Source organism: Lolium perenne, chromosome 6 (genome assembly GCF_019359855.2).
Source record: "Lolium perenne isolate Kyuss_39 chromosome 6, Kyuss_2.0, whole genome shotgun sequence".
NCBI classification, from domain to species: domain Eukaryota; kingdom Viridiplantae; phylum Streptophyta; class Magnoliopsida; order Poales; family Poaceae; genus Lolium; species Lolium perenne.
In genome coordinates, this window is record NC_067249.2 from 269,236,880 (window position 1) to 269,261,697 (window position 24,818).

The following is a 24,818-nucleotide window of genomic DNA, read 5'->3' on the forward strand; positions in this document are numbered from 1 at the left end:
AAGGTTCCCATCCAATGCCGGTAAGATAAGCAGATATCATCTATCGCGTTGTCTTCAACAAGGTAGTCCACATGCGCTAAGGGCACCACTTAGGCACATTATTCCAAGAAGAACTTCCTTGATCTACTGGTTAGGGTTAGGATTAGGGTTTAGGGTTAGGGTATAGGGTTAGGGCCATTATCACATGAGCCACCCTTCTCGGTAACTTGTTCTTCAAGATAATCTTCAAAAGTTGGCATACCAAGGTTCCTATCCAATGCCGGTGATAAGCAGATATCATCCATCGCGTTGTCTTCAACAAGGTAGTCCACATGCGCTGACGGCACCACTTAGGCACATTATTCCAAGAAGAACTGCCTTGATCCACTGGTTAGGGTTAGGGTTTAGGGTTAGCTCCATTATCACATGAGCCACCCTTCTCGGTAACTTGTTCTTCAAGGTAATCTTCAAAAGTGGGCATACCAAGGTTCCTATCCAATGCCGGTGATACGCAGATATCATCCATCGCGTTGTCTTCAATAAGGTAGTCCACATGCGCTGACGGCACCACTTAGGCACATTATTCCAAGAAGAACTGCCTTGATCTACTTGTTAGGGTTAGGGTATAGGGTTAGGGCCATTATCACATGAGCCACCCTTCTCGGTAACTTGTTCTTCAAGATAATCTTCAAAAGTGGGCATACCAAGGTTCCTATCCAATGCCGGTGATAAGCAGATATCATCCATCGCGTTGTCTTCAACAAGGTAGTCCACATGCGCTGACGGCACCACTTAGGCACATTATTCCAAGAAGAACTGCCTTGATCTACTGGTTAGGGTTAGGGTTTAGGGTTAGGGCCATTATCTCATGAGCCACCCTTCTCGGTAACTTGTTCTTCAAGACAATCTTCAAAAGTGGGGATACCAAGGTTCCCATCCAATGCTGGTGAGATAGGAAGATATCATCCATCGCGTTGTCTTCAACAAGGTAGTCCACATGCGCTGACGGCACCACTTAGGCACATTATTCCAAGAAGAACTGCCTTGATCTACTGGTTAGGGTTAGGGTTTAGGGTTAGGGTATAGGGTTAGGGCCATTATTACATGAGCCACCCTTCTCGGTAACTTGTTCTTCAAGATAATCTTCAAAAGTGGGCATACCAAGGTTCCTATCCAATGTCGGTGATAAGCAGATATCATCCATCGCGTTGTCTTCAACAAGGTAGTCCACATGCGCTGATGGCACCACTTAGGCACATTATTCCAAGAAGAACTGCCTTGATCTACTGGTTAGGGTTAGGGTTTAGGGTTAGGGCCATTATCTCATGAGCCACCCTTCTCGGTAACTTGTTCTTCAAGACAATCTTCAAAATTGGGATACCAAGGTTCCCATCCAATGCCGGTGAGATAAGCAGATATCATCCATCGCGTTGTCTTCAACAAGGTAGTCCACATGCGCTGACGACACCACTTAGGCACATTATTCCAAGAAGAACTGCCTTGATCTACTCGTTAGGGTTAGGGTTTAGGGCTAGGGCCATTATCTCATGAGCCACCCTTCTCAGTAACTTGTTCTTCAAGACAATCTTCAAAAGTGGGGATACCAAGGTTCCCATCCAATGCCGGTAAGATAAGCAGATATCATCCATCGCGTTGTCTTCAACAAGGTAGTCCACATGCGCTGACGGCACCACTTAGGCACATTATTCCAAGAAGAACTACCTTGATCTACTGGTTAGGGTTAGGGTTTAGGGTTAGGGCCATTATCACATGAGCCACCCTTCTCGGTAACTTGTTCTTCAAGATAATCTTCAAAAGTGGGCATACCAAGGTTAATATCCAATGCCGATGATAAGCAGATATCATCCATCGCGTTGTCTTCAACAAGGTAGTCGACATGCGCTGACGGCACCACTTAGGCACATTATTCCAAGAAGAACTGCCTTGATCTACTGGTTAGGGTTAGGGTTTAGGGTTATGGCCATTATCTCATGAGCCACCCTTCTCGGTAACTTGTTCTTCAAGACAATCTTCAAAAGTGGGGATACCAAGGATCCCATCCAATGCCGGTGAGATAAGCAGATATCATCCATCGCGTTGTCTTCAACAAGGTAGTCCACACGCGCTGACGGCACCACTTAGGCACATTATTCCAAGAAGAACTGCCTTGATCTACTGGTTAGGGTTAGGGTTAGGGTTAGGGTTTAGGGTTAGGGTATAGGGTTAGGGCCATTATCACATGAGCCACCCTTCTCGGTAACTTGTTCTTCAAGATAATCTTCAAAAGTGGGCGTACCAAGGTTCCTATCCAATGCCGGTGATAAGCAGATATCATCCATCGCGTTGTCTTCAACAAGGTAGTCCACATGCGCTGACGGCACCACTTAGGCACATTATTCCAAGAAGAACTGCCTTGATCTACTGGTTAGGGTTAGGGTTTTGGGTTAGGGCCATTATCACATGAGCCACCCTTCTCGGTAACTTGTTCTTCAAGGTAATCTTCAAAAGTGGGCATACCAAGGTTCCTATCCAATGCCGGTGATACGCAGATATCATCCATCGCGTTGTCTTCAACAAGGTAGTCCACATGAGCTGACGGCACCACTTAGGCACATTATTCCAAGAAGAACTGCCTTGATCTACTGGTTAGGGTTAGGGTATAGGGTTAGGGCCATTATCACATGAGCCACCCTTCTCGGTAACTTGTTGTTCAAGATAATCTTCAAAAGTGGGCATACCAAGGTTCCTATCCAATGCCGGTGATAAACAGATATCATCCATCGCGTTGTCTTCAACAAGGTAGTCCACATGCGCTGATGGCACCACTTAAGCACATTATTCCAAGAAGAACTGCCTTGATCTACTCGTTAGGGTTAGGGTTTAGGGTTAGGGCCATTATCTCATGAGCCACCCTTCTCGGTAACTTGTTCTTCAAGACAATCTTCAAAAGTGGGGATACCAAGGTTCCCATCCAATGTCGGTGAGATAAGCAGATATCATCCATCGTGTTGTCTTCAACAAGGTAGTCCACATGCGCTGACGGCACCACTTAGGCACATTATGCCAAGAAGAACTGCCTTGATCTCCTGGTTAGGGTTAGGGTATAGGGTTAGGGCCATTATCACATGAGCCACCCTTCTCGGTAACGTGTTCTTCAAGATAACCTTCAAAAGTGGGCATACCAAGGTTCCTATCCAATGCCGGTGATAAGCAGATATCATTCATCGCGTTGCCTTCAACAAGGTAGTCCACATGCGCTGACGGCACCACTTAGGCACATTATTCCAAGAAGAACTGCCTTGATCTATTGGTTAGGGTTAGGGTTTAGGGTTAGGGCCATTATCTCATGAGCCACCCTTCTCGGTAACTTGTTCTTCAAGATAATTTTCAAAAGTGGGCATACCAAGGTTCCTATCCAATGCCGGTGATAAACAGATATCATCCATCGCGTTGTCTTCAACAAGGTAGTCCACATGCGCTGATGGCACCACTTAGGCACATTATTCCAAGAAGAACTGCCTTGATCTACTCGTTAGGGTGAGGGTTTAGGGTTAGGACCATTATCTCATGAGCCACCCTTCTCGGTAACTTGTTCTTCAAGACAATGTTCAAAAGTGGGGATACCAAGGTTCCCATCCAATGTCGGTGAGGTAAGCAGATATCATCCATCGCGTTGTCTTCAACAAGGTAGTCCACATGCGCTGACGGCACCACTTAGGCACATTATTCCAAGAAGAACTGCCTTGATCTACTGGTTAGGGTTAGGGTTTGGGTTTAGGGTTAGGGTATAGGGTTAGGGCCATTATCACATGAGCCACCCTTCTCGGTAACGTGTTCTTCAAGATAACCTTCAAAAGTGGGCATACCAAGGTTCCTATCCAATGCCGGTGATAAGCAGATATCATCCATCGCGTTGTCTTCAACAAGGTAGTCCACATGCGCTGACGGCACCACTTAGGCACATTATTCCAAGAAGAACTGCCTTGATCTACTGGTTAGGGTTAGGGTTTAGGGTTAGGGCCATTATCTCGTGAGCCACCCTTCTCGGTAACTTGTTCTTCAAGACAATCTTCAAAAGTGGGGATACCAAGGTTCCCATCCAATGCCGGTTAGATAAGCAGATATCATCCATCGCGTTGTCTTCAACAAGGTAGTCGACATGCGCTGACGGCATCACTTAGGCACATTATTCCAAGAAGAACTGCCTTGATCTACTGGTTAGGGTTAGGGTTTAGGGTTATGGCCATTATCTCATGAGCCACCCTTCTCGGTAACTTGTTCTTCAAGACAACCTTCAAAAGTGGGGATACCAAGGATCCCATCCAATGCCGGTGAGATAAGCAGATATCATCCATCGCGTTGTCTTCAACAAGGTAGTCCACACGCGCTGACGGCACCACTTAGGCACATTATTCCAAGAAGAACTGCCTTGATCTACTGGTTAGGGTTAGGGTTAGGGTTAGGGTTTAGGGTTAGGGTATAGGGTTAGGGCCATTATCACATGAGCCACCCTTCGCGGTAACTTGTTCTTCAAGATAATCTTCAAAAGTGGGCGTACCAAGGTTCCTATCCAATGCCGGTGATAAGCAGATATCATCCATCGCGTTGTCTTCAACAAGGTAGTCCACATGCGCTGACGGCACCACTTAGGCACATTATTCCAAGAAGAACTGCCTTGATCTACTGGTTAGGGTTAGGGTTTTGGGTTAGGGCCATTATCACATGAGCCACCCTTCTCGGTAACTTGTTCTTCAAGGTAATCTTCAAAAGTGGGCATACCAAGGTTCCTATCCAATGCCGGTGATACGCAAATATCATCCATCGCGTTGTCTTCAACAAGGTAGTCCACATGAGCTGACGGCACCACTTAGGCACATTATTCCAAGAAGAACTGCCTTGATCTACTGGTTAGGGTTAGGGTATAGGGTTAGGGCCATTATCACATGAGCCACCCTTCTCGGTAACTTGTTCTTCAAGATAATCTTCAAAAGTGGGCATACCAAGGTTCCTATCCAATGCCGGTGATAAACAGATATCAACCATCGCGTTGTCTTCAACAAGGTAGTCCACATGCGCTGATGGCACCACTTAAGCACATTATTCCAAGAAGAACTGCCTTGATCTACTCGTTAGGGTTAGGGTTTAGGGTTAGGGCCATTATCTCATGAGCCACCCTTCTCGGTAACTTGTTCTTCAAGACAATCTTCAAAAGTGGGGATACCAAGGTTCCCATCCAATGTCGGTGAGATAAGCAGATATCATCCATCGTGTTGTCTTCAACAAGGTAGTCCACATGCGCTGACGGCACCACTTAGGCACATTATGCCAAGAAGAACTGCCTTGATCTCCTGGTTAGGGTTAGGGTATAGGGTTAGGGCCATTATCACATGAGCCACCCTTCTCGGTAACGTGTTCTTCAAGATAACCTTCAAAAGTGGGCATACCAAGGTTCCTATCCAATGCCGGTGATAAGCAGATATCATTCATCGCGTTGCCTTCAACAAGGTAGTCCACATGCGCTGACGGCACCACTTAGGCACATTATTCCAAGAAGAACTGCCTTGATCTATTGGTTAGGGTTAGGGTTTAGGGTTAGGGCCATTATCTCATGAGCCACCCTTCTCGGTAACTTGTTCTTCAAGATAATCTTCAAAAGTGGGCATACCAAGGTTCCTATCCAATGCCAGTGATAAACAGATATCATCCATCGCGTTGTCTTCAACAAGGTAGTCCACATGCGCTGATGGCACCACTTAGGCACATTATTCCAAGAAGAACTGCCTTGATCTACTCGTTAGGGTGAGGGTTTAGGGTTAGGGCCATTATCTCATGAGCCACCCTTCTCGGTAACTTGTTCTTCAAGACAATCTTCAAAAGTGGGGATACCAAGGTTCCCATCCAATGTCGGTGAGATAAGCAGATATCATCCATCGCGTTGTCTTCAACAAGGTAGTCCACATGCGCTGACGGCACCACTTAGGCACATTATTCCAAGAAGAACTGCCTTGATCTACTGGTTAGGGTTAGGGTTAGGGTTTAGGGTTAGGGTATAGGGTTAGGGCCATTATCACATGAGCCACCCTTCTCGGTAACGTGTTCTTCAAGATAACCTTCAAAAGTGGGCATACCAAGGTTCCTATCCAATGCCGGTGATAAGCAGATATCATCCATCGCGTTGTCTTCAACAAGGTAGTCCACATGCGCTGACAGCACCACTTAGGCACATTATTCCAAGAAGAACTGCCTTGATCTACTGGTTAGGGTTAGGGTTAGGGCCATTATCTCGTGAGCCACCCTTCTCGGTAACTTGTTCTTCAAGACAATCTTCAAAAGTGGGGATACCAAGGTTCCCATCCAATGCCGGTTAGATAAGCAGATATCATCCATCGCGTTGTCTTCAACAAGGTAGTCCACATGCGCTGACGGCACCACTTAGGCACATTATTCCAAGAAGAACTGCCTTCATCTACTCGTTAGGGTTAGGGTTTAGGGTTAGGGCCATTATCTCATGAGCCACCCTTCTCGGTAACTTGTTCTTCAAGACAATCTTCAAAAGTGGGGATACCAAGGTTCCCATCCAATGCCGGTAAGATAAGCAGATATCATCCATCGCGTTGTCTTCAACAAGGTAGTCCCCATGCGCTGACAGCACCACTCAGGCACATTATTCCAAGAAGAACTGCCTTGATCTACTGGTTAGGGTTAGGGTTAGGGTTTAGGGTTAGGGTATAGGGCTAGGGCCATTATCACACGAGCCACCCTTCTCGGTAACTTGTTCTTTAAGATAATCTTCAAAAGTGGGCATACCAAGGTTCCTATTGTTGGGATTCATAGCATAGAAAACAAAAAAATTTCTATCGCAAGAACGAAGAACAAGCCAAGATCCAATCAAGAAGATGGTAGCAACGAGGTGAAGATCAACATACCCTTGAAGATCACAAAGCGTTAACGAGATTAGATCTCGTGGTGGATGTAGACGATCACTTGCTGCTTGCAAAAGCGCGTAGAAGATCTTCGGTGCCACGAACGGGCAGCACCTCCGTACTCGGTCACACGTTCGGTGTTGATGACGACGTCCTCCTCTCCGTTCCAGCGGGCAGCGGAAGTAGTAGATTCTCCTCGGAATCCCGGCAGCACGACGGCGTGGTGGCGGTGGTGGTGGAGATCTCCGGCAGGGCTTTGCCAAGCGTATGCGGGAGAGGTGGAGGAGGAGAGGCAGCTAGGGTTTAGGGAGAGGGGGGGTCTTGGGCGCCGACCACTTGGGGGCTGCGGCCAAGAAGGCTTTGGTGTGTCCGGCCCCCTCCCCTTGCTCCTCATTATATAGGTGGAAATCCCCAAGTGTTGGTATCCAAGTCTTCGAATAAGACCCGAAACAAAAACCTACCAAAGGGACAAAACCTACCCAAGGGGGGAATCCTACTCAAGGTGGGCTCCCACCCCTTCCTTGGGGGGGTTGGCCGGCCACTAAGGTGGAGCCCACCTGGGACTCCTCCCCCTTAGGGTTTGGCCGGCCATGCTAGGTGGAGTCCTTCCGGGACTCCACTTTCCACGGTGATTTCTTCCGGACTTTTCTAGAACCTTCTAGAACCTTCCATAAATGCACCGGATCATTTCCAAACTTGGAATATGACTTCCTATATATGAATCTTATTCTCCGGACCATTCCGGACCTCCTCGTGATGTCCTGGATCCCATCCGAGACTCCGAACAAACATTCGAACTCCATTCCATATTCCATATCTACTTAAACGACATCAAACCTTAAGTGTGTCACCCTACGGTTCGTGAACTATGCAGACATAGTCGAGACTCTTCTCCGACCAATAACCAATAGCGGGATCTGGAGATCCATATTGACTCCCACATATTCAACGATAACTTAGTGATCGATTGAACCATTTACATATGATACCGATTCCCTTTGTCACGCGATATTTTACTTGTCCGAGGTTCGATCACCGGTATCTCCATACCTAGTTCAACCTCGTCACCGACAAGTACTCTTTACTCGTACCGTGGTATGTCATCTCTTGTGATCTTAATCACATGCTTGCAAGCTAATCAGACGACATTCCACCGAGAGGGCCCAGAGTATATCTATCCGTCATCGGGATGGACAATATCCCACTCTTGATCCATATGCCTCAACTCATACTTTCCGAATACTTAATCCCACCTTTATAACCACCCATTTACACAGTGGTGTTTGATGTAATCAAAGTACCCTTCCGGTATAAGTGATTTACATGATCTCATGGTCGAAGGACTAGGTAACTATGTATCGAAAGCTTATAGCAAATTGAACTTAATGACTTGATCTTATGCTATGCTTACTATGGGTGTGTCCATCACATCATTCACCTAATGATATGATCTTGTTATTAATAACATCCGATGTTCATGATCAGGAAACCATGATCATCTATTAATCAACAAGCTTAGTTAAATGAGAGGCTTACTAGGGACTCTGGTTGTTTACACAACACACATGTATTAAAGTTTCCGGTTAATACAATTATAGCATGGAGTGTAAACATTTATCATGAACATTAAGATATAACAATAACTATTTTATTATTGCCTCTCGGGCATATCTCCAACACCTATCCAATGCCGGTGATAAGCAGATATCATCCATCGCGTTGTCTTCAACAAGGTAGTCCACATGCGCTGACGGCACCACTTAGGCACATTATTCCAAGAAGAACTACCTTGATCTACTGGTTAGGGTTAGGGTTTATGGTTAGGGCCGTTATCACATGAGCCACCCTTCTCGGTAACTTGTTCTTCAAGATAATCTTCAAAAGTGGGCATACCAAGGTTCCTATCCAATGTCGGTGATAAGCAGATATCATCCATCGCGTTGTCTTCAACAAGGTAGTCCACATGCGCTGACGGCACCACTTAGGCACATTATTCCAAGAAGAAATGCCTTGATCTACTGGTTAGGGTTAGGGTATATGGTTAGGGCCATTATCACATGAGCCACCCTTCTCGGTAACTTGTTCTTCAAGATAATCTTCAAAAGTGGGCATACCAAGGTTCCTATCCAATGCCGGTGATAAGCAGATATCATCCATTGCGTTGTCTTCAACAAGGTAGTCCACATGCGCTGACGGCACCACTTAGGCACATTATTCCAAGAAGAACTGCCTTGATCTACTCGTTAGGTTTAGGGTTTAGGGTTAGAGCCATTATCTCATGAGCCACCCTTCTCGGTAACTTGTTCTTCAAGACAATCTTCAAAAGTGGGGATACCAAGTTTGCCATCCAATGCCGGTGAGATAAGCAGATATCATCCATCGCGTTGTCTTCAACAAGGTAGTCCACATGCGCTGACGGCACCACTTAGGCACATTATTCCAAGAAGAACTGCCTTGATCTACTGGTTAGGGTTAGGGTTAGGGTTTAGGGTTAGGGTATAGGGTTAGGGCCATTATCACATGAGCCACCCTTCTCGGTAACTTGTTGTTCAAGATAATCTTCAAAAGTGGGCATACCAAGGTTCCTATCCAATGCCGGTGATAAGCAGATATCATCCATCGCGTTGTCTTCAACAAGGTAGTCCACATGCGCTGACGGCACCACTTAGGCACATTATTCCAAGAAGAACTGCCTTGATCTACTGGTTAGGGTTAGGGTTTAGGGTTAGGGCCATTATCTCATGAGCCACCCTTCTCGGTAACTTGTTCTTCAAGACAATCTTCAAAAGTGGGGATACCAAGGTTCCCATTCAATACCTGTGAGATAAGCAGATATCATCCATCACGTTGTCTTCAACAAGGTAGTCCACATGCGCTGACGGCACCACTTATGCACATTATTCCAAGAAGAACTGCCTTGATCTACTGGTTAGGGTTAGGGTTTAGGGTTAGGGCCATTATCTCATGAGCCACCCTTCTCGGTAACTTGTTCTTCAAGATAATCTTCAAAAGTGGGGATACCAAGGTTCCCATCCAATGCCGGTAAGATAAGCAGATATCATCCATCGCATTGTCTTCAACAAGGTAGTCCACATGTGCTGACGGCACCACTTAGGCACATTATTCCAAGATGAACTGCCTTGATCTACTGGTTAGGGTTAGGGTTAGGGTTTAGGGTTAGGGTATAGGGTTAGGGCCATTATCACATGAGCCACCCTTCTCGGTAACTTGTTCTTCAAGATAATCTTCAAAAGTGGGCATACCAAGGTTCCTATCCAATGCCGGTGATAAGCAGATATCATCCATCGCGTTGTCTTCAACAAGGTAGTCCACATGCGCTGACGGCACCACTTAGGCACATTATTCCAAGAAGAACTGCCTTGATCTACTCGTTAGGGTTAGGGTTTAGGGTTAGGGCCATTATCTCATGAGCCACCCTTCTCGGTAACTTGTTCTTCAAGACAATCTTCAAAAGTGGGGATACCAAGGTTCCCATCCAATGCCGGTGAGATAAGCAGATATCATCCATCGCGTTGTCTTCAACAAGGTAGTCCACATGCGCTGACGGCACCACTTAGGCACATTATTCCAAGAAGAACTGCCTTGATCTACTGGTTAGGGTTAGGGTTAGGGTTTAGGGTTAGGGTATAGGGTTAGGGCCATTATCACATGAGCCACCCTTCTCGGTAACTTGTTCTTCAAGATAATCTTCAAAAGTGGGCATACCAAGGTTCCTATCCAATGCTGGTGATAAGCAGATATCATCCATCGCGTTGTCTTCAACAAGGTAGTCCACATGCGCTGACGGCACCACTTAGGCACATTATTCCAAGAAGAACTGCCTTGATCTACTGGTTAGGGTTAGGGTTTAGGGTTAGGGCCATTATCTCATGAGCCATTAATTTGAAATAAAACTAAATGTTCATATATGACAATTGAAATGGTAAAATTTTAAAAAAAAACGTTGCCGTGCACTAGCGCACGGCAACGGCAGAAAACGCACGGCAAAGCGCCTTCGCCGCACGGCAAAGACCGTGCCGCACGGCAAAGAACTTTTGCCGCACGGCAAAGCTCTTGCCGCACGGCAACGAGCATTGCACGCACGGCAAAGACGTTTGCACGGCAACGTGTCGACTAAGTGAACCCTATCCACGCGCACGTCGTCTCGACCACACAAACGCACGCACGACCTCACCCTCGCCCTCACCCTCCTGCGCCCCCCTCCCACGCTACCGCTCCCTGGTGCTCCCCTGCCGCCCCGCCGCCGCCGCTGCTGCTCCCCTGCAACCCCGCCGCCGCCGCTGCTGCTCCCCCACCCCCTCCCCCGCCGCCGCCATTGCTGCTCCCCTCTCTCTCCCCTGCTCTCGCCATGGCCGCCGTGGCCGAGATGTTTAGCTAGGGGCCACCACCGCCCCTGGTCTGCCCCTGCCCCTGCCGCCACACCTGGGCCCCTCCCCTGCCGCCACTGCCCCTCCCCTGTCACCGCCACCTGGGCCGCCCCTGCCCTACCCCTGCCGCCCCTGCCCCCGACGAGCTGTTGCGGCCTGCCCTGCCTCCAACGCCCCTGCACAAAAGGTTAGTGTTAGTGTAAGGTTAGTGTTAGTGTTGTATAGGATTTAGTTAATTTAGTGTAGTATAAATTAGAAATAGGATTTTAGTTTAGTATAAATTAGAAATAGGATTTTAGTTTAGTATAAGATTTTAGTGTAGTATAAATTAGAAATAGGATTTTAGTTTTGAAAACGGTGTTTATGATTCGGATATGTTAAAAGTAGGCCCATATAGCAAAAATAAGATAATGTGCTGCAAGGAAAATTTAAGTAAAAGTGGTGAACTAAATTATTTTTTTGCACTTTAATTCTTTATGGTGAAGTAATATTGTTATACCACTATTGTAAAAAATTCATGTTCACTTGCATGACTATTTTATTTTCTCGCTATGCAGGCGATGCTTCGAGGTGGACACGGGGGGTGGCGTCGCGGGGGTGTTTGACGGGCGTCCCGGATCTTCTTCGACGATTCTCTCACGCGTCTAGGGTATAAATCTCCCTCCCACCTTTACATGTACCTAGGTTTTTTTTGTCTAGATCACCAAGTCTGTCGCGATACCTAGGCGTCTCTTCCCGACCGTAAGGGTTATGCGGATAAATATGCATTAGTGGTCTCGCATATTATGAACTGTAACTCTTACGGCATTTATCGGGACAGCCGGTGCATGCGTAGTTGGGTACGTTCTTCCTGCTCTACCCCGATCTGAGACAGGATTTCGGTAGCGCCTCCCCATTGTTCTCCAGATGCACACCCCTCTCGGCTTTTTGCCGAGACGTGTATCGGGAGAGCAGCGGGGAGGTGCTGCCGAAATTCTGTCTCGGATCGGGGTAGAGCTGGGAGAACGTACTCAATCTACGGATCCGGCGGCTGCTAGGAGCCCACCTAGTAGAGTTTCAGGTTGATGCACGCGTAAAAAAAAATAAAGATATGATGCATTTATTTCTTATTTGATATATAAATGCTATGTTTGTCTGTTTTGGTGCTGATTAGAGGATGGATAATCGTGGCTGGATGTACGATGGCAGAATCAGTCAGTGGAACTATATTGATGAATGGGGAGAAAAGACCGAGCAGTTTGTGGATAGGGCGTTTGCCATCCCTAGCAGACCTATAACAGTTTGGTGCCCTTGTAGTAAGTACGGTAACCAAAAGGCACAGGACAAGGAAACTATGAGTATGCACCTGATCAAGTTTGGGTTCACACCATCCTACAAGATTTGGACTTACCATGGAGAAAAGGCAAAGAAACGTGCTAGGAAGGAGGTGCGGCAGATTCAACCTAGGGGGGAATATGACACTGGTTTTGATAGGTGCTTAGAAAACTTGGCTAATGGTAATGTGCCTAAAAGCCCTCATGTAGAGGCGGAGACACCTCAGGATGCGGAGACAAGTGAGGACCTGGAGGAAAACACAAAGGAGTATTATGAGGCTCTGTTTGCTTCGCAGAAACCCCTACATGAAAATACAGAGGTTACCCAACTAGATGCCATCGCTCGCCTTATGGCCTTTAAGTGCCATAGGAACTTGTGCAGAGATGGGTTCGATGAACTTCTAGTCATCGTAGGCAGCATTCTGCCGAAAGGGCACCTCTTGCCGCAAAACTTCTACTATTCGACCAAATTGCTCAGTGACCTTAAGATGTCATCTCAGCAGATACACACTTGTCCAAAGGGATGCATGCTATTCAGAGAGGAGCACGCTGACACAAATTATTGCATCAGATGCAATTCCTCTAGGTACTTTGAGGTAGACCGCAATGGTGATGGTCAGAAGAGGCAGACCACGATTGCCAAGAATATCCTCCGCTATCTTCCAGTCCTACCGAGGATCTAGCGGCTCTTCATGACCGAGGATACTGCCCAGCAGATGAGGTGGGCCGTGGAAGGAAACAGATACACCGACAAGATGATACATCTGTCGGATGGTAGTGCATGGAAGAACTTTGTCAAGAAATTTCCACTGAAAGCAGGTGACCCGAGGAGCGTAGCAGTTGCGATATCAACCGATGGGTTCAATCCATATGGTATGTCGGCTGCAGTATACAGTTGTTGGCCATTGTTTGTTATTCCCATGAACCTCCCCCCCCTGGCGTCTACATGAGATCAGAGAACATGTTTGTGTCGATGATAATCCCAGGGCCCAAATACCTGGGTAAGAACATGAATGTGTACCTGGAACCGCTGGTGGATGACTTGGTTCGTGGCTGGGAAGGTCGCGGGATCCGAACATATGACGCATCAAAGAAGGAGTACTTCAATATGTATGTCTGGTACCACACGTCCCTGCATGACCTGCCAGCACGTGCTTTGTTCTGCGGGTGGTGTACACATGGGAAGTGGCCTTGCCCACAGTGCAGGCAGGCCGTGACTTTCTTCTGGCTAAACAAGGGAGGCAAGTATTCATGCTTTGATGAAGCTCGACAGTTCCTTGAGCGGAGGCATGGATACAGGAGTGATGTAAAGAGTTTCAAGAAAGGCCGTGTTGTCCGTGACCCGAAGCCAATTCTGAAGACCGGAACGGAAATCAAGGCCGAGTTAGATGCTCTTCAGCCTAGCCCTGATGGGAATGGTTTCTTGGGATATGGGGAGACACACCAATGGACTCACAAGCCGTGCTTATGGAAGCTCCCTTACTTTGAGTTTCTTGTGCTCCCGCATAACATTGATGTAATGCACACCGAGAAGAATATCAGTGAAGCCATTTGGAGCACGATTGTGGACACTGAGAAGACGAAGGATAACATAAAGGCTCGAATTGATCAAGAAAGGTGGTGTGATAGGCCAGAGTTGAACATGCAGCCACCTCATGGTGCCAAAAAAACATGGACTAAGCCACACGCTCCGTTCTGCCTCACAAAGGCCCACAAAAGGGAGGTCTTCCAATGGATGAAGGACTCCTTGTTTTTCCCTGATGGGTTCATAGCCAACTGGATGAGGAGTGTGAACTTGGAAACATTGCGAGTACAAGGACTCAAGAGTCATTACTACCACATATGGCTTGAGCGGATAATGCCGGTGATGATTCGAGGCTATGTCCCTGAGCACACTTGGCGAGTGCTGTCGAGGTTGAGCTTTTTCTTCCGCCAGATTTGTGCTAGGGAGTTAGACACTAAAGTGATTGAGAAGCTGGATAAAGAGGCACCCGTGTTGCTTTGCGATCTAGAGAGGATCTTTCCTCCAGGGTTCTTTAATCCGATGCAACATATGATCTTGCACCTCGCGGACGAATGCTTAAAGGGGGGGCCGAATTGGGGCCGTTGGCAGTTTCCGCCCGAGAGAGAAACACAGAAGCTTCGTCAAATGACAGGCAATAAATGCAAGATCGAAACATCCATAGCCGAGGCAGTCCTTAACCTGGAGGTGGCAAACTTCACCACGAAGCACTATGATCCCAACATTCCCACAAAGCACAACCCGGTCCTCCGTTACAATGCCGCCAACAATGAAGAAGTACCCAAGCTTAGCATCTTCGTGGGGCTTGGTGGCAAGTCAAGTGGCTCGAAGCCGTACAGAACGAACCTACAGGAGCGGACCTTGATCCACTCGTATGTCTTGAACACCATGGTGTAGGGACTTCGAGGCGGGGAGGCCGAGCTGCTACCCCCCTCCTAGCCCCCCTCCTGTCGCTCCCCCTGTTGCTCCCCCAGTGCGGCCGCGTAGGAAGAATGCGACGCGGGTACTCACTCCTAGTCCTAGCCCCCCTCCCGCAGCCGATGATGATCATGAGGTGGAGGATGGGAGTGAGGAGGACCAGGAGCAGCATGTGGGTGGGGAGGACCAGGAGCAGTACGGGGGTGGGGAGGACGAGGAGGAGGAGGAGGATGAGGGGGACGAGGAGGACCTCTCGGAGGATGAGGGGTTGGGGAACTTACCGTTTGATCCTGATCCAAACCTAGTTTGGCAAGCGCCGGCGGAGCACCAGTACGTTGCAGCTGTGGAGAGGCTGAGGCCACGTGATAAGAGGCCATATCAGCGTGGGAAAACACGGCTCCCCTCGCTGAAGGAGTGGCCCTACAGCCATGTTGTTCTAGAGCCCGCTGGAAGGAGGTACATGTTAATTTTGGCATTTCGTTATCGCAATTTTGTCATTATCAAAATTATTATCACATACATATTGATGTTGTCGTTTCATGGTGCAGTTCGTTCAAGTTTGAAGACCCGTCGCAGAGGCCGCCACGTGGGTACGCGAACATCCTTGGGGGCCTACTTAGAAGGTATTTCCCTGGGCTAGTCGATCTCCCTACTGGTGGCCGCGACGTAGCTTGGAGGTGGGCGCACTACAGGCTCACGCCAGATCCTCTTGGCCGTGGTAGCATGCAGGACGTGGTTGTTGACAAATTCTGGGTACGTGACTTTTGACTTCTTACCATTCATACAGTCTCCTTGGTTGACAGTACGTGCACTAATGCCCCTTGTTTTACCTATATGCATGGTTGCAGAGATACTTCCGGAAGGCCGAGGGTAAGGAAAATGCGTGCGATGATGTCCTACACCAGATGGCAAGGACGAGGGTGACTGGCATGCACTACGAGGCACGTATTCAGTGCGTCCGCAACTGGCACGCCGACCGCTTCGTCCATATGACTAAGGAGGACGCTCGCGACACGCTCATGCAGCTGTGGCAGTACCTGCAGGTATTTGCATTTATGTGTTATTGATTTCTTTATCGCCATGTAGTTTATTTTACCATAATGAGTTCATCTTGTGTATGTAGAACCCTCCTCAGTACGTCGGCAACGACGAGAAGTGCTTTCTGGCGATGGTCATGTGGTGGACATGCCCCCAGTACCTCCAGAAGCACGAGGAGGGCAAGAAGAAGCGGGCAGAGATGCGAGGTGGATCGCATATCCAAGGCAGCATCCCCATCTCTCTTCACCTGCAGAACGAGGTGAGCCAATTAATGGTTCCTTCATTCTTTGAATTCACGTTATATATTGTTAACTCCGCAAGGGTGTGCCACTTCACTTAATTACATGTTCTCTTTTGCAGGAAGTCAGGACAGGAGTGAAGCCTAACGTCTTTGCCGTGCTAAAGAAGATGAAGCAAAGGAAGAAGCCGCATCCTGAGACGGGGTCCTTGTGGGTTAACCCGCAATCCGAGACCCAGTGTAAGTCCTATGTCTCCAAGTTCAAGCAGAAGCACGGCGAGAGCTCCAACCCAGAGGCCGAGGACTTTGATGCTGAGGTTGCGGTGCTTGCGGGAGAATGCATGAAGCATGGCCGCCTATGGCTTGGTGACGGGTGCGTCGACCCAGCGACTATTCCATCTCTCCGCCAGATCCGTCGTGGTCGTAAGAGCGGCCAGCCTCAGGTAGAGATCCGGCCACGGGCTTCAGATCTAGCCGTCGAGCGGTTACGGGTATGTTCTTCCTCGGGCCTCTACATTTCCTTTACATGCTTTCCATTGAAATGTTAGTGACATCGCGGCAACACAACGTAGGCGGAGATGGCTGCGAAGGAGCAGGAGGCCCAGGAGCAAAGGGCGCAGATGGAGCAGTAGATTCTGGACTACCAGCAGCACCAGGCACAGATGATGCATCAGATGCAACAACAGCAGCAGATGATCCAGCAGCACCAGGCACAGATGAATTGGCTGATGAGCCAGACCAGTCTGTCTTCTCCACCGGGGAGTCTTCCTCTTCCTCCTTTCTCCTTGCTGTGGATGCTGCCACCGTCCACTCAGAGCCCGGTGACACCTTTCACCGTGAACAACACGAACATCATCCGGAGCCTGAACCCATTGAGTCCTCCTACACTTGTGCCCAACCCGCTACTTGTACTTGTTCAAGTGTTCAATATGCAAATGCAAATGCTAATTCCATCAACCATGTAGGTTATCTGTCGCAAGGCAATGATGATGATGCCGGCGGAAGCAATGCAGGAGGACAAGGTTGATGCCATGGTCGTCGTGCACTTGTCGGATTGTATGCACTTGTAATGGATTGTAATAATGGACATTATTGCTATTTAACTTGTGTGGATGGACTATGGACTCTATGTAATGCATTGTATGCATGAATATGTGCGTTTGATGTATTTGTGGTGTTCCCGTAGTGTTTGGTGATGATATGTTGAAGATTATATGTTGTATATGCTCTATTGTCAATTGCTATTTTTGAAATGCAGGGAATATGCAAAAAACAGCAAAAAAAAAGGGCCCTTTGCCGTGTGTATGCACACGGCAAAGGACTTTTGGTCACTGGGGCGTGGCTGGAGGGGCCTTTGCCGTGCGTGCTGGCGTGCTGGCGCACGGCAAAGCCAGCAGCACGGCACAGAGCTGCCGCACGGCAACGCTGGCCAGCACGGCAACGAGCAGGCCGCACGGCAACGTTGGCTCGCACGGCAAAGGCTAGCCCGCACGGCAACGTTGGCCCACACGGCAGACCCTAGCCCACACGGCAAACACTAGCGCGCACGGCAACGGCCTTTGCCGTGCAAATGTTCGATGCGCACGGCAACGTCCCCGCTGCCGTCGGATGCTTTGCCGGGCGGTCTTTGCCGTGCGTCCGCGCACGACAACGCCTTTGCCGGGCGTACAGGGTCCTTTGCCGTGCGATTGCTCGCACGGCAAAGACCAGTTTTCCTGTAGTGATAGGTTGTAATCCTAAGAACAAGCCTGGATGTTAGGAGACGGATTTTGCAAAATACTTTGTTATACAAAAGGATTATGAAAACTATATGTACTATTACTGACTCATCTATCTTAAAATTGGATGTATAATGTTTTGTTTTCAAAAGCATGGTCTTATATTGCCAAAAATCCGATTAAATCTCTTTTCTAACTGAAGCCAGCCTTGACAATAGGATGAGAACCTAGGTTTTGGACGTCGCATTTAAGCTTTCCAAAAAATCTATTTATAAAATAAAAAGGATTGCAAAAATATAAGTACAAATGCTGATCTTGTGTGTTCCTTGCTAGTTGCTACTTTATCCATCTCAAATTTATTAAACCTTTGATTTGATATTACAAAGAATTTTCTTCCCTTCGCACCCACCTTAAAACTTGCGTTTTATGGTTCATTATTTTCGTACTACCCCAGGCGATCTTGGTGGATGGGTCAATGTGAAAGTTTATGGAAATAAGTCTACTTTCATCGGACATCGAGTATGGAAGATGACGCCGTACAGGATGCATCAAGACAAGATACTCTTCATTTAAGGCATTAACCAAGAGCTTCATCAGGATGTAAAAGGACTTCGTGCAAGACTAAAAGAAACTCCAACTTCAAGAAGAGTAACATCTAACTTTACCCCATATACTCCAACTTGTCAAGGAGATCAATTCCAGGAATCAGAAGCAAAGCAATGAAAGATTACAGCTAACCATCAGTGTCTCCGTTGTTTTACAGATATGGCTTCTGGAAGGAAGAGGGAGTGCATCGCAAGGGAATCCGAAAGAAGAGAAAGAACTAGTGTGAGATAGAAGTGGAATAGAGAGGCCGATGGAACGTATCTGGTATACAGATAGCAATCCACTATCCAACGAGGAGTGAATACTATGAAGAGTAGTTGCGGAAAGTCTTGTAGAATACGCTAGTTATGCAACCTTTATATATCCTTTTATAGACATTGTTTTGTGTGCCTGTGTAATCGAGTGGTAATACATATATATCTCAAGTGGTATTTATACAACTTGCGCTTGTGCTATGTGAAATAAATAAGTTGATTTTTTTTTTCAAATACTCCCTCCGTCTCAAGAAACATGTCGAAGATTTGTCAAAATTCGGATGTATGTAAATACTATTTAGTGTCTAGATACATCTAAATTTAGACAAATCTCAGACAAATTTCGTAGGATGGAGGGAGTACTTTATTGTTCTGTTAATCTTCCTTGTCACCTTTCTTTCAAATATTTAGCCAGAAAAACTACATGGTTGGTGCAAACCTACAAGATGATAGAATATGGATTTCAAACAACTAGGGACAATGCTGAGAATAAGGGCATGGTAGAACAACTAAACTCGGCAGGAGTCTTGATGGCAATGGAAAGAGAAAAGTTCGTTAGTTCGACACCGAGTTAGAAGCAACTTGGGAAGAGAACTCAAAAATGAGACATAAGTTACCACCATTATTCCCCAAGCAGAGTGAATTTCAAGGACGAAATTCTTTTTAAGGAGGGTAGGCTATGACGCTCCTATTTTTCAACCAATTGGATCCTGATGCATATCCCGAACCAAGCCATGTATGTGCCATGCACCCACAAGTGTTTCATTCATTGTTGGGCCAAGGCCAAATACCAACTCCTTTTCCTTTTTAATCTTTCATTCCGACCAAATACCGTTTCAATTCGACCCGTGAAAACATTTTGCCTGTTAAAATATTTAATCTTTTTCAGATTCTTTTAACCAATCCATACAAATAGTCACCACCTATTACTATTCATCAAAATTCTAAAACAGTATAATATACTAAACTTAATCGTCCAATGTCACTTTCTTTTTAGATGATTCTACACGTTTTTGAGCTACGCTATGTGAAATACATTGTGTACTCCCTTTAATTTGAACTCAATTCCAATTTACAACAAGCTTCTTCTACTCTCTTGGTCACTTTGAATGGTCCAAGAAATCTAAGTGCTGGTTTCCTTTTATCTGAAATCTTTGAACCCATTTAAAAAGAATAACTTTAAGATATACATGATCTCCTTCATCAAAACTGAAATCAAGATGATGTCTATCTACATAATGCTTATATCTAGTTTGGGCTGCCTACAACGTTCCTGTGATAATCCTTATATGGGTTTCCCCATCTTGAACTATCTGAGGCCCAAAAATTTGTTTTCCTACACCATAAATCCAATTTAATGTTATTTTACACTCCCTTCCATAGAAGACTTCAATTGGTGACATTACTATACTAGCCTCCGGTGACTTGCTTTAACACATTGATATACATCACAAAGATCGATGTATTCATCTATTTCCCTTTCCACATTGTTCCACCGGAACTTCTTCTTTACAGCCTCGGTATATCTTTATCCCACCTAGGTGCATAGATACTTGGGATGTATATACTTCTTGCACTATCAAACTATTTAAATCCTTCTCATTTGATACACATAACCTATTTTGGAATCATTTTTTTTAGATAAAGGAGCATTGCCCCAGCCTCTGCATCATAACATACCTTGTTCATACATTGAATATTTTTGGCATTCCTCTTTTTGTAATTCTCTGAAAGTTTATGTATGTCTTCATCTCCTCATTGTGCTTGCTTAATCCAAAGTGGATTGAATTTCCAAGGTTGCCAAGAACCCTTCATCCACTATCTCCAGATTCAATTTTTGAAATTCTTTCCATAATTCTAGTTATTCTTGTTAAAGAACTACCCTGCATTGATATACCTGATGACTTAATGCATCAGCTACCACATTTGCTTTACCTTGGTTATATTGTACATCCAACTCATAAACCATTATCAGTTCCAACCACCTTAATTTTCTTAGATTTAAGACAAGTTGTGTGATGATATATTTTAGACTTTGATGATCTAAAAATACATCACATCTATTAATAATGTCTTCATATCTTTAGAGCATATACCACTGTAGTCAGATCTCTTCATGCAGTCGGAGTTGCCTTGAAGCATAGGATATAACTCTTCCATCTTGCATCAGCACATATCCCATCGCATGTTTAGATACATCACAATGTATTTGAAACCTTTACATGTACCTGGTAACACTAGTACTAGTGTAATGATTAATCTTGTCTTCGATTCTAAATCCTTCCTCACACTTATCTGTTCACTTGGATATTTTATTTCTCTTTAACAACTGTATGAGGTCAGGATATTTTTGAGAATCTTGTAAACTTCTGACCACCTTTACATTGGTGGGTGGCCTCCATTTCAATATTGCTCTTACTTTTTTTGGTTCCATCTTAATTTCTTCTCCTATGATGATATTACCCTTAAAGGCAAATTTCTATTGTTCAGAATTTACACCTAGAGAACCTTGCATATAACTTTTGTTTCCTTGTCAGAACTTGCCTCAAATGTTTTTCATGGTATTTTTGATTACTTGAATATATTAAAACGGCATCCACGAAGACTACCACGACATGATCTAAATAATCGATCATTACATTGTTTATCAAAAAGATCATGAATCCTAGATAGCGCATAGTTATTCCTAATAATGACTGCATTGAATGCTCGATCATCCATGCATATCTTTAATCCTCCATCCTTCTTCTTAACAAATATCACTAGTGCTACCCATGGTGAGATACTGGGATTATATAAACTTTTTCCCTTGTAATTCATAAATTTGTTTCTCAAGCCCTACCAATTCTCCCTTGAACATATGGTATGGATGCTTTGTAATTGGTTATATCCCTGGTTTTAACTCTATCCTCAACTTCCCTACCATGTAGTTTTCCAAGTTATTCCTCAGGAAATACGTCCACATACTCTTGCACCATTAGCACTTGCATTATCTCTTCAGCAGTTATACTACACACACCTCTTTTATCTCTCCTTAGTATAAAGTTGCCAGAAGTCACTTATGTTCTGACTTTCTGGCCTAGTGATAAGAATCACTTTTTTTTCACAGTCCGTTGCAATTGTGCTCCCACATCAGTGACAGACTCGCACTAGTGGAAAACAGCCCTTTTGTCGCGGGCCGTAAGGGCCTTTTGCCGCGGGTGGCCAGCCGCGACAACGAAGGCGCGACAAAAGGTCCACCCTTTTGTCGCGGGTCGCTTACCACCCGCGACATATGGTCCACCACGTGGCAGGCGCGGGGTGCCCCAGGGGCACACCCTTTTGTCGCGGGCGGTATTACCACCCGCGACAAAAGGACCTCTACGTGGCGCGCGCAGAACGCTGCTGCTTTAGGGTTTGAGGTGTGCAGCAACCCCCCCCCCCCCCTCCCCGCCACCGCCCCCCCTTTTATTTCATTTTTTCATTTTAAAATAAAAGTTGCATAACAAATATTTGTACGCTACTACAAGTTGTACACGTTCATTCATTATATATAGATCGAGTAAACAAATATTGGGAGCAAAACTTCGTAGATTCCCCTTACACATATACATGGAGCTCACTACCACCGGGACTAAAGCCCGTCGTCTATTCGAACTAATACATGGGGATCATTTGTTGCGCCTATTTGGACTAAACAAGCCGTTGTCGTCTATTACTTCTTTCATTAGAAGTCCCGCCAATTCCTCCGTAATTCCTAGTATGTGCTCGTGTGGTTGGAGCTTCTCCCGCATGAAGTCGACCTATATAGGAAAATGAGATGAATATGACTATATCAATCTTGATAACGAAATACTGACGATAATAAACTAAAGTTGTGAATGTTATTGCTTACGTTGAATCTATTATCGTTGTGCTTCTCAGTGGTTAACATGCGAATGGACTCTCAAACGTAGTATCCACATAGATTCGTCCCCTGTGGCTGATGGGCGCACGGTACAAGAGTAAATGTTAGCTTCTCTGCGAAGTTACCCGCAATATTATTCTTCAAAGCTCTCCAACACCTGCCAGGCAAAAGAATGATTGAATGAGTGGATAATTAATTGATATCTCACGAAAGATATAGCGCGGCAATGATTGAAATTACGTCTGGAGAATCTTCTGCAAGTCGCGGAACCCGTCCAGGCCTCTACTCAATGGGTCCCTTACTTCAACTATTCCCTTATCAACTTGAATATTTAGCAGAATCCAGTGGAAACTGCACATGTTTATATATATATATATACGTCATGAATTACACATAACATCGAGTAAGAAAAATTGAATGTGCACAACACATCAGTAAGACTCTCACCTGTAGTTGTAAGGAAACAGTATTGAATCACAGAAGCTTTGCTCCCCTATAAACCTTAGTAGGTTTCCCCCCGTTTCTTCGACATTATTCTTTACCGTGTCATGATGTACTTTATCTGGGTCAACAAACCCAACATTGAACATCTTATTACTTCTGCATTCAATGATCTTCAGTCTGCATAAGAGAACACATAAGATATAATGAGTATATGCAATGAACAGGAACAACTGAATGAACATGAACTTATATGTAGTTAACAACTTACAAGCAGTAGCAACTCATGAGAGATTTGTCGAGGGCGTCTAAATTGAATAACTGCCAGAGTTCATTCATCTCAATATGGATCTCCTCCTTTCGGAAGTAATAATCTTCTGGGATATCCGCCACGATGTAACTTGTGTTCTCCTTGCACGCATCAAGGTACCACTGATGCAAATTCCGCATATGCGTTGGCAGTTTATGCAGCCGCTCTTTGCTAACCAAGTCGGCCCCGTAGACAAATTTAGGAGCTATATCAGCAATGGGTAGTACTGCATCACGGGCACTCAGCAATTCCTCCACGGTACAGCCAACTTGAGCCGCTAGCGCCGTAGCTGCTTCCAGATCGAAATCACCATGTTCCTGGTACACCGAGGGAACATCTAACACTTTGAGTGGTGGGATCGATTGTTTGGCCTGTTCTCCGAGCTGGGGAACTTCCTTTCTTTTTCTGCCCGTTGTCGCTGCTTGCTTGGCCTTGAGGGGTGCACTTGTTGAACTTGATTTCTTCCCGGCTACACTTCTAGCTGATGATTTGCTCGTGCTAGCACTATCCTTCTTCTTAGCAGTGCCCTTGTCCTCAATTACCCTCGCAAGTGTGCGTGTGTAGTCATCCTTCTTCTCGTGTAAGTCATATTGCGATGGTGTGTTCAGAAAATCAAGAGCATATCCTTTTTTCTTCTCGGTGTATGGCGCTGGCGCTGGAGGTTTTTCCTTATGAAGCTGTTCATGCACGTGTTTCTTTACAATGGCCTCATTTTCCTCTTTAGTACGATCGTAAGGACGGGGGGAGGAACCTTTGGTACTGTTGGGAGGGGCGACCGCTTGCGGACAGGACTCTTGAAACGCTTCCGGCTAGGTGCATTCCGAGTCTTAGTGGGCACAGGCGGCGGCGCTGGAGATGGAGATGGACTACGGATGTCGTGGTCGTACCCATAGGGTGATGGTGGCGACATGTGATCAGTCGGAAGAGGTGATGGTGGCCTGCGATCACTTGGAGGAGGTGATGGTGACCTGGGACGACTAGTACTAGGGGCTACCCAACCTGGAAGCTTGATGTTTTTCTTTTCCCAAAGAATGATTTCTCCCAGTACGTCTCCGAGTGTAACCTGACCATCACCTCCAGGGATTACGAGCTGCAATGTCTCCCACGACGGTACAACTGAATCCACCCCGACACGAGCATAGCCAGCTGGAATCTCATTGCCATGCCATGTTGCCGGCTCACCTTCAGCTCCAAATGCAGGTAAGACATAGCCGACCGCCACCTTAACAGATAAGTTCCTGAACACCTCATGGAGATCACAAGGTGTTTGCTCCTTGATTCCAT

The 24,818-nt window shown here is 46.1% G+C and overlaps 1 protein-coding gene across 1 annotated transcript; it reads right to left on the reverse strand.

Moving 5' to 3' along the window:
• Positions 1–22,923: 22,923 nt before the first annotated feature.
• LOC127326795 (uncharacterized) lies at positions 22,924–23,698 on the reverse strand. Its single transcript, XM_051353589.2, has 3 exons — positions 23,496–23,698; positions 23,231–23,404; positions 22,924–23,134 (listed from the first exon to the last, which is right to left on the reverse strand). The coding sequence occupies exons 1-3, from the start codon at positions 23,672–23,674 to the stop codon at positions 23,020–23,022; spliced, it is 468 nt and encodes a 155-aa protein (XP_051209549.1). The 5' UTR covers positions 23,675–23,698; the 3' UTR covers positions 22,924–23,019.
• Between the last annotated feature and the right edge of the window lie 1,120 nt (positions 23,699–24,818).